Consider the following 13,159-nt stretch of genomic DNA (forward strand, 5'->3'; position numbering starts at 1 on the left):
CTTTTCCCTTTTATTCTTGTCCTCACTTTTAATGATCCATCGGCTGACAGTGTCTTTACATCCAAAATGCAAAGCAGACAAATGGGCATATCAGGGAAGAACATGACCAAAAGCACCAGCATCAGTGGAGACATGTGCTCACTGGAGAAGAATGATGGCAGCCAGTCTGACACTGCAGTGGGCGCGTTGGGCACCAGTGGCAAGAAGCGACGCTCTAGCATTGGGGCCAAAATGGTAGCTATTGTTGGTCTCTCTCGGAAAAGCCGCAGTGCTTCTCAACTCAGCCAAACGGGTAGGAATTTTTATGTTACTTTTGACTTATTATTTGAGTTGTCATTAAATATATTTTTTCTCTTACTCATTTTATTGCAGTACTGTGAGGATGATGACATGTTCCAGGAGGAAAGGAACATTTAAAACTAGTAAACATTTCTGAAAACATAACCATGATTTTTTTTTGCAGTGATCAATAAACTTGCTTCTAAGTGAAGCTTGGCCACTGTTCTTGGAATGTGTGTCTTTCCTCCTCAGGGAGGAGTTAAGCTGTGGTACCCCCAGAGCCTACTGATGATCCTCTGTATGATATTCTGATCTCAGGGATATTTGCTTTCCTTTAGGTTCCTCAAGTTGGAACCAGCCAAATTAATTTTCATTCCCAGCAAGTTGCCATGAAGATGATGCCTCGTAATTTGTGTGAATAATACAGTTCTTTTAGTGCTGACAAACTAACTTCCTTTACAGTTTGTAAGCAACATTTACCAGTAGTATCAATTTTCTCACAGCAGTTTTTATTTCCCTGTTTAAACTTCAAGCTGCAGTATTCTCCAGCAGCAGGGGAGGGGGGGATTTTCTGCTGACAGTGAAGATATTCAAAGCTTTGCTGCTTTGAAATTCAGCTTCTAAATCACATCTGCAAAAATAAATTATATACAACACTCCTACTCAGAAAAGCCACTGTTAGCAATTAAGAAATTTGTGAGTCAAAGCAATGTCTTTTTTCAAATGGGTGTTGATAATTAAACATTAAATCCCTGGTATCTTGAAAATAATAGTGTATCTTCTACTTAACAAACAAAAGCATGTAATATGGTGTTTCTTTTATAGCAAAATAAATTATAGGCAACTGGATTAAATCTAATTTATGTTTGAATACTAGTGTTTTTGTACACAAAATAAGTAAAAAGTCTACACCACAAAATAATTTATGGTTACATTAATTCTTAGACTCAGCTAATCTTGGTTTTACAAACTGTAATGATGATTCTGAAAACTATATAGAAATACTATATTGAAATATTTATTTGATGGTATTCCTTATGTTCTGGTTATAACTTGCTATGTTTAATGTGATTTTGTTATGGTAATTTTTCATTTGGTGTTTTAAAATGTTATTTCTCATTTTAACATAGAAATAGAAGTTTCATTTTTGGACAGTGGACATATAGATCACATTTATATGATTTTTAATCTGCTAATATTTATACATAATTCACTATACTGTGCTAATATGACACCTGTTCTTTTGAAATTGAGGAGTGTTTTTATACTTCTCTAGTGGTTAGAACTTTATTGCATTTTCCTCTTTAAAATTTGTCAACATCTTTATATCTAATGCTTTATTTTAGTGCAGACAAACTCACTTCCTTTACAGTTTGAAAGCAGCATTTACCTTGAAAAAGCAAAGTCTATGAAATTTAAAAAATAGGAACCTAAAATGGACATTATTAGAATTATAAATTATGGGGGAGGAAGGGATGGAGAAAAGTTGATCAATAAGTGCTAAGTTACAGTTACATAGGAACAAGAAGTTCTGGTGTGCTATTAAACAGTAGGATGAGTATAGATAACCATAATGTCCTATACATTCAAAAATATATTTGAAAGGGTTTTTACAGTTTTCACCATAACGAAATGGTATATGTTGGGGGCTGGGGTTGTGGCTCAGTGGTAGAACGCTTGCCTAGCACATTTGAGGCCCTAGGTTAAACTCTAAGCACTGCATATAAATAAATAAAATAAAGGTCTGTCAACAAGTAAAAATATATTTTAAAAAAGAAATGGTACATGTTTGAAGAGAGATGTGTTTAACTCAACTCAAACATTACACAATGCATACATGTATTGAAACATTACATGATATCCCATTTTTATGTACAAGTTTTATGTTTTATGTATTAGTTCAAAATATATTTAATTGTATTTGGGGTAAAATTGGGAGTTCATAACCAACTTGAATCTAATGTATGAAATATGATATGTCAAGAGCTTTATAATGTTTTGAACAACCAATAAAAAAAATAGAAAAAAATATATATATTTAATTTAATTTTTTATATTTAAAACTACAAGTTAGAGAGATGTGGCATTAGACCAGCTATTTAATTCCATTTGTTAGTTTTTAAATAAATATTGAGCACTTACTTTGTTCCAGACACATCAAGAATAAAGATAAGATAGCAATTAAGAAATTTGTGAGTCAAAGCAATGTCTTCTTTCAAATGGGTGTTGATAATTAAACATTAAATCATTTATAAGCAAAGCTACATACAATCTAATAGGAGACAGATTTTTAAACAGATTTCTTCCAACTAATATATCAGTGATAAAATAAAATTACAAAGAAGGTGCCTTGTATGCTCAGACACAGACAAATTGATCCAACCTAGAATTCCAGGAATGAATTCCTGGATATGGTACCCAATCAGAGTAATCATCTCAGTGACTAGAGTGACTATTAACTAGGTAAAAGACAATTAGAAAGATCTTCCAAATAAATGCCTTAATAATCAAGATGTAAATATATACATGAATGATAAGTGGTTATGTGTAATTTTAACATAAAATATTAAGTGGCTAGAGATGAGGCTGATCAGGACCCAGATTAGTTGAGAGTCCACAGGTCATATTTATAGGTGATAGACATTTTGAAAGGTTTTCAATAAAGGATTGATATCATCATATTTGTAGTTTGTAGGCCAGTTTACTATTTATTTTGGTAAAAAATATTTGGCATTTGTCATATCAGGGAGAATCCTGGAGAAAACAGAGATAATTTTCCTCTTAGAAATTATATTCTAGTGGGACTATAAAGACACAAATTTAAGTTCACATCTGGTAAAGAACATTTTAGAATGATTCGCAAAGCAGTACAGCAATTCAAATAAGATGTAAGATCCTGAACTAAGTCGGTTGTACTAAAAATGGAGATGTGGATGATGGATTCAGGATTTTTTTCATTAGAGATTAATTTAGTCATTAAAAAAACCTGTTATCTTGGGACTGGGAAGATAGTTAAGTGATAAGGACTTTGCATAGTATGCACAAGGTCTTGGATCCAGTCTCCATCAGTGGAAAAAAAAAAGTCTTACATTTTTTCAGTTCCTATGTAATATATCACATAGGAAAAAACACAACCAGGTAAAATTTACAAATCATTGAAAAACCATTTATAATTAACCATTTATAATACAGAATATATTGGAAAACTAAAATCAGTCAATATTTTTAAAGAGCACAATTAGTAGTCACCCAACTTAGTGACTGGTTGTATATGAAGAGAAAACAGAAGATGTCTCCCATATTTCTTGCATGACTGGGTAGATGGTAGTGCCATTAATGGATATTGAAAGAATAAGAGAAAGATTAGGTTGATAAAAAGGAAGAGAGACCAATTTGATTCAGAGAACCAGGAGATAAACCTGAGACTTACAAAGTTAGGATGATCACTTAAAACCATGAATATGGCTGAAATTGTCTAAGAATAATACCACAGATGAATAATCATTAGATTAAGGCAAGACCCTATGAAATACTGGCATTTTTGAGCTGGGTATAGGAAGAGGATCCTAGGAAGGACACCAAAAAGTATGAATAGAAAGAAAAGAGAGAAACTGTGTGTGAGAGGATAGTGTCAGAGAAGCTGAGAATGTCAAAGAATTGAAGAAGAGAATGGCCAATATTTCTCAATGACCAGTTTCATGTCTGCACAGCTTTCACATATCCCGTGTATATTTCTTTGTTAGTATTTATATTAGAGAATTATGGATCTTTTGATCATACACTGAGATTCTGTGTAACAACACTCATTTGGTTTGCATGGCTGAGTTGTTACAGGTTTTTATCTTCAAAAATATTGATATTGGCAGAATTAAGAAATGTAATCTAGTTCCTTGCTCTACAGCTTCTTCTCTTATATTGCAAAACAAAATAAGTCCCCTTTGTTGTTGTCTTCATTATTATTCAATGATATCATACTGGCTAAAATTTTAATTTTTCTTAAAATTTGCAGTGATTCCTACATACTCAACCAATAGCTTTGACTAATTGACAATAGAATTCATATTATCTCTCATTTTAAATACTTAGTTTAAGTATAATAATAGCCAATAGATGTTTTCTACAATAGCTCAACTTCAAACTTTCAGTAGATTTCTAAATTCTGTATTTATATGGGTATGTATACATGTTTCAAGTAAAGTTTTTAATGTTTTTTTTTAATTTTTTGGCCCTATGAAACAATGTAAACACAAGCTCCAACAATATTCAAAACTGGAATTTTCAAATTCAACTATTAATAATGTTGTTAAATAGTTTAGAAATTAAATAATCTAAAGTACTTATCTAAAATAATGAAATAAATTTATAGTGTTGGCTTTTTTATTTAGTCATGAATATGTAAGAAGTATTGAATAACTTCCCCCAAACCGAGAAATACCATGTATATTTTCAGCTAATATGTTTTCATTTTCAAAGATATTATTCTATTGACTTTTCTCACTTCTGCATGGAGGTCTTCATGTTATTAAGTTAAAGCATTATTTAATGAATGATATTTTTCAATTTTGAGATGGTTATTTATTGTAAAAATTAACACCACTGCATCACCGTGGATTTCAAGATCAGACAAGGCATAGTAAATTGCCTGAAGACATGAAAACTCAGCAAAATGGGATCTTCCTGAAGAAGAGTGAAATGGTTCTGGATGATATCACAGTAATCATATGTAAACAATAACTGGCAGTAGAGAAACCGTTTATAAAGCTGTGTTGGCCATCATACACAGTGGCAAAGTCACCTCTTTTCTGCTACACTATGTTGTGTTCTTCTTTGTCTGTTAGAAATTCAAATTTAAAAATCATCATTTCTAAAGAGTTAAATATGACTTGATAGGCATCATAATCTAACAGAAAGTGTAAAGAGATAAGGAGACTTGTATTCTATTTTTATTGTGGGTTACATAATTATATTAACTATAACTTTTAAAAACCTGCCCAATGTATCTGAATCAGATTGCGTCCATCTGACAGAATCAATCCTTGCTGTCCTACAGGGTTTTTATAAAGATAATAGTTGAAATGTATAAGAAAGTACTTTGAAACTTAAAATCACTTGATAAACTTAAAATACCAATAGCCAATTCAGCCTTTGTGGGGAATCAGGAAATCAACATTTTTCAGGTATGTTGATTTTTTGAAGTCCTTAAAAGACATCTAAATGTAGTTGTTTTATGATTAGTTGAGAGGATGAATTTAGAGTTCAGTTGGTGAAGGCTAAGGATGCAGTTTTGGCATAATCACTGGGTAAAGTTTTTAAAACTATGAAACTGGATAAAATTATTTAGAACAAATTGAACCAAAAAGAAAACTAAAGGCTGAGTCCTGGGACAGTCCAACATTTATAGGTTAGGAAGAGAAAGAGAATCTATCAAAGACATGAGAGAGAAACCATTAGAGGAAACAACAATCAAAAATAGAATATGGTTTCTTAGAAGCCAAATGAAGAAAATATTTTAAGGAACAGGACAGAATCACCTGCTGAACAATCCTGAAAGATTGAATAAGATGAAAACAGTGACTATTCCATTACATTTGGCAAGATGGAGGAATTTGGTAAAACTGGACAAACCTTGCAGTGGCAGCCAAGCTCCAACAGGAACAAGTTAAAGAAAATGAAGTGAGAAGTCAGTCTGTGAGAACAAAACCAATAGCACTTTACACTTATTGGGCACGTCATATGTCCTAGGGACTGTTGAAAGCACATTATATGTGACTCAAATTATTTACATATAAACATACAACAATGTTATGAAGCAGGAATTAGTTACTATTATCCTCATTTCAAAGCAGGAAGATGAGGAATAACCTCTCCAAATATACCTAGCTCATGACAAGGGTAAACATTGAGTTTCAGCCCCATACAGTCTGGATTTGAAGACTTCGCTCCTAATTTTTCTGTTATAGTTTAGACTATATGGTAGAACTTCCAGCAAAGATAGCAATGTTCTACATCTGCTCTGTCCAATATAATGTGGTAGCACTAGTTACTTGTACTATTGAGCATTCAAAATATGACTAGTGTAATTAGGTAACTGTATTTTAATTTGTTTACATTTTTAATTAATTTAAATAGGCAAAAGTGTCTACTATATTGGACAGTCCAGGTAAAGACAACTCTAGGAATTTTTATAAAAAAGAAATTTGAAAATAGGTCTATAATTTGGTGGAGATGGGATCAAAGAAAAGTTTCATTTAAAAAAAAAAATGAAAGATGGAGTACTCATGGGAACAACTGGATTGGTGAGAATGCTTTTGATCCAAAACTTAAGTCGGGAGCTCATGTGTTGTGACTCGTGATCGTGCAGGGATCTGTGCTCTTTTTAGCTTGTTATAATTTATAAGGTCATGTAATACTTCTTATAATATCTAGTAACTCTAACATTTATTTATTTGTCTGTCTCCTGGATAGACTTTTTCCTATTTAATATATCCTTCTAAATGTCTGATATAGTATCCAATGTAATGATCTGTAACGAGGCCCATTTACTTAATGAGGTTGCATGATTCAGTTGCCTGGGAGATGGAAAGAAATTATAGAATTTACTTTTATTTTTTAATCCAAAAACCAAAAAATGAAATTAGGTTTTATGAATATTTAACATACAATTTTACCGTAATATTCTCAGTTAGCCTGGTTATCAGATGGTAATGTGTTTCATGCTTTTCTGGAAATATTTGCTAACTTTAACTAAACTACAATCCGAAAACGGACAAATGGCTTTAAAAGATTTCCACAATGAAACTGTAAATTGTGTGTACCACTAAGTTTGTAAGTTCTGCTCCTAGTCAAGCTCCTAGCCTTTATCAGCTCCTAATAAAGACATTCAATGACACTCTTATCTGACAAGTAGTTCACCCAAAAATTCTACGTTATCAAGAATATTAATAAAATATGGATTACATCTATTATTATTAACAATGAGCCTTACCCTAAGTTTATGCTTTATATGGCCTGTGGTGTTTGTGAAGTTTTCTTTTTAGCTGTGATATCACTAAAACTGAATATAAAAAACTGAATTTGGAAACAGACCTTACAACTTCTTTGCTTATTACCTAATGTAATACCATCTAGACAAACTCTGAAAACTTAATATACAAGAAGTTTATTTCTTGAGCAAATATCAGTCCAATAGAGATACTTTAGTAGGCAGGTCACCTTTCCTGTGGTCATCCAAGTTTTGAGACCCTTTTTACAAGTTTTTCTTATTTATCCTCTTACATTGTAGTGTTTATTGTTTTGTTCATATAAATAATAAATAGAACTCTTAAAATTATTGTTAAGGAACTGTACCTTTACATCTACAAATGCAAATTATCTTGCATCATCCCTTCTCAAATGCAAAGGCTACAACCTTAATCAAATTATTAATTTGCTGGTGAATTTTTATGTTTTTTTTTTGGTGGGGGGGTACTGGGGATTGAACTCAAGGACACTTGACCACTGTGCCATATCCCTAGCCCTATTATGTATTTTGTTTAGAGACAGTGTCTCACTTTTGCTGAGGCTGGCTTTGGATTTGTAATCCTCCTGACTCAGCCTCCCAAGCTGTTGGGATTACAGGCATGTGCCACCATTCCTGACTTAATTTTTTGGTATTTTAATCATTTCCTAAATCACAAATTTTGTTTCTTTGCCAATTTGGTACAAGTTTTTGTTTTCATTTTATTCAGTACTCATAAATCACTTATTGAAAGCATTTTTTACTTATTGGTAAGATTAAGACAAATGGCTTTAAAAGATTTCCACAATGAAACTCTAGTTTGGGTGTACCACTAAGTTTGTAAGTTCTGCTCCTAGTCAAGCTCCTAGTCTTTATCATATCTTCCTATGCTTATTTAATTAACCATTTTTATTTCTCTTTTCATGGGAAATACTACTTCATAGTTTTTGCTTAGTTTCCTGGTTCTATGTTATATTCAGTAAAGCCCTTTCCTCTCTGAAATTACAAACAAATTTTTAAAATTTGTGCTCATATATACCTGAAATGTTTATGATTTTTGGATGCATCTGGAATTTCTTTTGTAGATAGTGAAAAATAGGGATCTTAATTTTTCCAGATGAATAATTAGTTGGATCTCGGTAATACATTTGATACCTCAAACTTTGTTTATTGATCTAAAATTCCATCCTTGGTATGCATTCATTGCCTTTATTTTTGCTATTTCTGGTTTTTCAATTGTGTTCTATCCACATTAAGTTAAAACAATACCACAGTGTTTTAATAACTAGTTATGACTTTATAATTCATTTTGTTAACTGTTTAGGGCAACATTACCCTCATTATTCATCTTCAAAATTCTTTTAGCTAATCTCTCATATTTTCTTTTCTTGGTTAACTATAAAGTTAAAATTGTATTAAAGTTCCTACTAATTTCGGGTGAGTTGGTGTGTTTGTAATATTGATTCTTACTGTTTAGTATGAAGCTTTGTTTTTTTGTATGGATTCATGTCTTCTTTCATTTCTTTCAGTAACATTTCCTTCAATAACATAGACCCTGCTCAGATACATCAAATTAATTGAAGCAGTGACTTAAAATATGTTTGGAAATAATATTGCATTCATTATCTGCTACTACAGAAAATGGATCAATATGACTTGCTGCTTTCTTCAAAAAGGAAGGAGAAGCAGCAATATTTTCCCTTCCAAACACTAGAACTGCATTATGTTAAGTCATGTTTTAAATAAAAAGGCAAAATTAAGCTTCAATTTGTACTGTATCATCTGTAGTTCTTTGAAGCATAAACTTTAATCTATGACTCATTGCTTTTTAAGGTCATTGAACTATTTAATATATTAATACGGCATTGGGTCTTTTGCCAATCTATGATGTACTTCAAAATATCAATATTTTCAAAGACATGAGAAAGAAATGTTTTAAATGTATTAACCAAGTGACAAGAACAAGGGCAAAAGTAACCAGAAGCCTGATCTATGAAGGCTTTTTTTTCCTGTAACATTCTCATTCTTCTCATTTACATGTGGTACTAAGTAAAAATGGACAATACAAGGCATCATAAAAATAGAAAACTTTTTTTTAACCTAAGACAGCATTTCCCAAAGTGTGTCTTACAAAACAATAGGTCTTTGGATGCCTCTGGGTGTAATGCTGGAAAATAGAGTTTCATGGCCAAATAAGTATAGAAGACTATATAGGTTAAACAATTTTAATCTATCTTTTTTAATTTCAGGACTTCTTAAAGTCCTTTGTTATGTTTTGATGCTTTGTGACTCTCCAAAAGATAGATAAAAATGAGTAGCTTTTTCTTAACTCACTTTAATCAAATAATCCATTTTTATTTGTGAAATGTATCTTGGAATTAATATTCCTTACAATATTTTGGAAAATAGATAAATGTCCTTGTTGTTACTCAGCTATATCACTGTGGTAAAATATCTGGCATAATCAGCCTAAAAGGAGGGAAGGTTTTCTTTGGTTCATGGTTTCAGACCATGGTCACTTGGCCCTGTTGCTCTAGTTCTATGGCAGCATAGTACATCATGGCAGAAATGTGTGGAGGAGGCAAGTTCACCTCATGGTGACCAGGAAAAAAGAGAGAGGAAGAAGAGGGGCCAGGGTCCCAATATCTCTTGCAAGAACGCACCCTTACTTCCTTCCGGTAGGCCCCATCTCTTAAAGGTTCCATCACTTCTCAATAGTACTGAGGATCAAGTTTTCAATTCATAGCCCTTTAGAAAACATTGAAGATCCAAACCATAGCTATCCTCAAGTTTAAACTACAGCATTTGTTTTTAGAAAAGTTAGTGTAAAATAGGTAGACAAAAATCTTTGTGCTAATTAATTCAGGATTCTAAGTTATTGCTTGTTATCATTGAAAGGTCATTGAGAGAATCAGAGTGTCTCACATTCAGGAATGCCATGACCAAATGACTTAAGTAGGTAGAACCAGAACACCATTCAATTCTTTCTGCTGTAGTTATATACCAAGCCTAATCAAACTGACCCTGAGTCTTTTAAAGGTGCTGTCATTAATGTAAAATTTGGGGAAAATATATGTCCAAGGGTAATAGAAAATTTTTACTAATTTTATAATTATCAGAATCAGTTTTTCTCTTAAAAGCAATTTTATTTTAGAGAATGTTATTATAATTGCATTTAAACCATAGAGGGAAAGGTATAACCCAGGATTTTATGAAAATAATAGCACCTTATTTTTAAATGTACCTAATTACAACTGAAAATATTTTTATTTTTATGCACTAATCTTTGAGCAACATTTTTCTAATGTAATTCTTTTTTTTTTTTTTTNCAAATTGGCTGCACCAATCTGCAGTCCCACCAGCAATGTACAAGTGTACCCTTTTCCCCACATCCTCGCCAGCACTTGTTGTTGTTTGACTTCCTAATGGCTGCCAATCTTACTGGAGTGAGATGGTATCTTAGAGTGGTTTTGATTTGCATTTCTCTGACAGCTAGAGATGTTGAGCATTTGGGACACCCATAGCACAAAAGTTAATAACTAGAATCAACAAATGGGACTTACTCAAACTAAAAAGTTTTTTCTCAGCAAAAGAAACAATAAGAGAGGTAAATAGGGAGCCTACACCCTGGGAACAAATCTTTACTCCTCACACTTCAGATAGAGCCCTAATATCCAGAGTATACAAAGAACTCAAAAAATTAGACAATAAAATAACAAACAACCCAATCAACAAATGGGCCAAGGACCTGAACAGACACTTCTCAGAGGAGGACATGCAGTCAATCAACAAGTACATGAAAAAATGCTCTAATGTAATTCTTTCTGTATCAGTATTGTAGTTTTTTTCTGAGCAAATGTTTATTTTTTCCCCTTAAAAAGTTAATGATGCATTTTATGCCACTTAAAATTAATGCCTACTTCAAGGCAAATGTTTGATGCAATATGAGGATGGCAAAATATTTTTATCTTTAATCTGTTTCTAATGGTAGGTTTTTGCTTTTATGCTAGACCCATTTGGGAATTTTTTTCCTTGTGGAGACATTCTACATATTTTATTATTTGGGGGATATTTTGTTTGCAAGTTATAATTTTCACCCTGAGTGGGAAATATTTTAATGTAGCATTGTTGTAGGAACTTTAAATCCCACTCCTATTATTATTTAGTGATATTTTCATTTAATTTATTTGCATGTATTTTTGTGACAGCCAGCAAAGCCAGAGAGTGGTATGTTGAAGCCCTTGATGGTAGACAATGCTCTCTCCACATGTCGCAGTAGACCCTAACAGCTTACCACCAATTTCTTCTTTCCTCGTTCTTATCAATAAAGGAAGGCAATAGTAAAAGAAGTAGGATTTATTCAAGTAAGAAGAAAAAAGACAGAGCTCCCACAGGGGCAAGGGGGAACCCAATAACAGGTTGCCACTTGAATGTGCTAGTCTATACACCCGTGTAGCTCTTGGGTCAAAACTAATGATCCAAATTTATGCTAAACAGGTCTTGGAATGTATCAACACTATTAGTTAACCCTTGAATCTGAACTTTCCTAAAGTCTCCATATGGGTCTCCCCCCACTTTGGTTTAAAGTGTACAATCCAAGTTTTTAATATATTCAAATATATGATATGTGTAATGATCTCCCCAATTTGAGAACATTTCATAACTTCAAAATCAAACTCTGTATACTTTAGCTATCACTCCCATACCTTACCCATTCCTCTTCCTCTACCCCTAAGCAACCACTAACCTATTCACTGTGTCATAGATTTTCCTATTCAGGCTTTCTTATGAATGCAGTCATAAAATATGTAGTCTTCCAGAAGTGGCTTCTTTTACTTACATAATATTATCAAGATTCATCCAGATCATAGTATGTTTTGATACTTCATTCATTTTATTTCTAAAAATATTCCATTGTAAGATTATTCCACATTTTGTTTACTCATTCATTCATTAATAAACACTTGGATTTTTCCACCTTTGGCTATTGTGAACCATGCTAGTATGAACCGTCATGTACAAGTGTTTGTGTACATGTGTATGTTTTTACTTCTTGGGGCATATACCCATGAAAGCGATTGTGGGATGATATTGTAAATACATGTTCAATAATTTGAGGAACTGTCACACTGTTTCCAAAGTGTTTGTACCATTTTACATTCACATCAGTATATGAGGGTTCAAATTTATCCATGTCCTTACCAACATTTGTTCTATTTGATTCTAGCCATCCCAGTAGATATAAAGTGATTTCTCATTGTGATCTCCATTTCCATTTTCCTGATGACTAATGATGTTAAGCCTCTTTTCATGGGCTTATTGATAATTTATATATCTTCTTTGGAAGAAGTGTTTGTTTAGATGTTTTGCCCACTTTTTAATTAGTAGATTACATCTGTTTATTGAACTTTTTGTGAGTTCTTTGTATATTCAGGATACAAGTCCCCTGTCAGATATATAATTTGCAAGTCATTTTCCTAATCTTTGGATTGTCTTCTCACTTTCTTGATGGGGTTCTCTGAAGAAAAAAGGTTTTTTTTGATGAAGTCATATTTATATCTACGGTTTTTGTTACTTGAAGAATCCTTTGCCAAATCCAATATTATGAAGATTTACTATAAGCTTTTTTCTATCATTTGCATATTTTAGGTCATATATTTAGAACTTTGATCCATTTTGAATTAATTTTTGAATATGATACTCAATAAGGGTTGGATTTAATTTATTTTCATGTGGCTATATGCTGTAGCAGTACCATTTGTCAAAAAGGACTATTCCTTTCCCATTGATCTTGGTACGTTTGCCAAAAATCAGTTGATCTTAGATGAGTGGGTTTAATTTTGGACTTCCAATCATACTTGATTGACTAATTATATATATATA

The 13,159-nt window shown here is 32.3% G+C and overlaps 1 protein-coding gene across 49 annotated transcripts in view; it reads left to right on the top strand.

Annotated features, from left to right (window-relative positions):
- Rims2 (regulating synaptic membrane exocytosis 2) overlaps positions 1-13,159 on the top strand; it is a 546,345-nt gene that overhangs the window by 470,662 nt on the left and 62,524 nt on the right. For 38 of the 49 annotated variants that reach the window (XM_048801953.1, XM_048801957.1, XM_048801965.1 and 35 more), the window contains one exon: positions 51-292. The exons of the other annotated variants lie outside the window; for them this stretch is intronic. In XM_048801953.1, coding sequence (XP_048657910.1) covers positions 51-292 — 242 coding nt within the window. The remainder of the gene's footprint in view (positions 1-50; positions 293-13,159) is intronic. 49 annotated transcript variants of the gene reach the window in all.

This window comes from Marmota marmota, unplaced genomic scaffold (genome assembly GCF_001458135.2).
Source record: "Marmota marmota marmota unplaced genomic scaffold, marMar, whole genome shotgun sequence".
NCBI classification, from domain to species: Eukaryota; Metazoa; Chordata; class Mammalia; order Rodentia; family Sciuridae; genus Marmota; species Marmota marmota.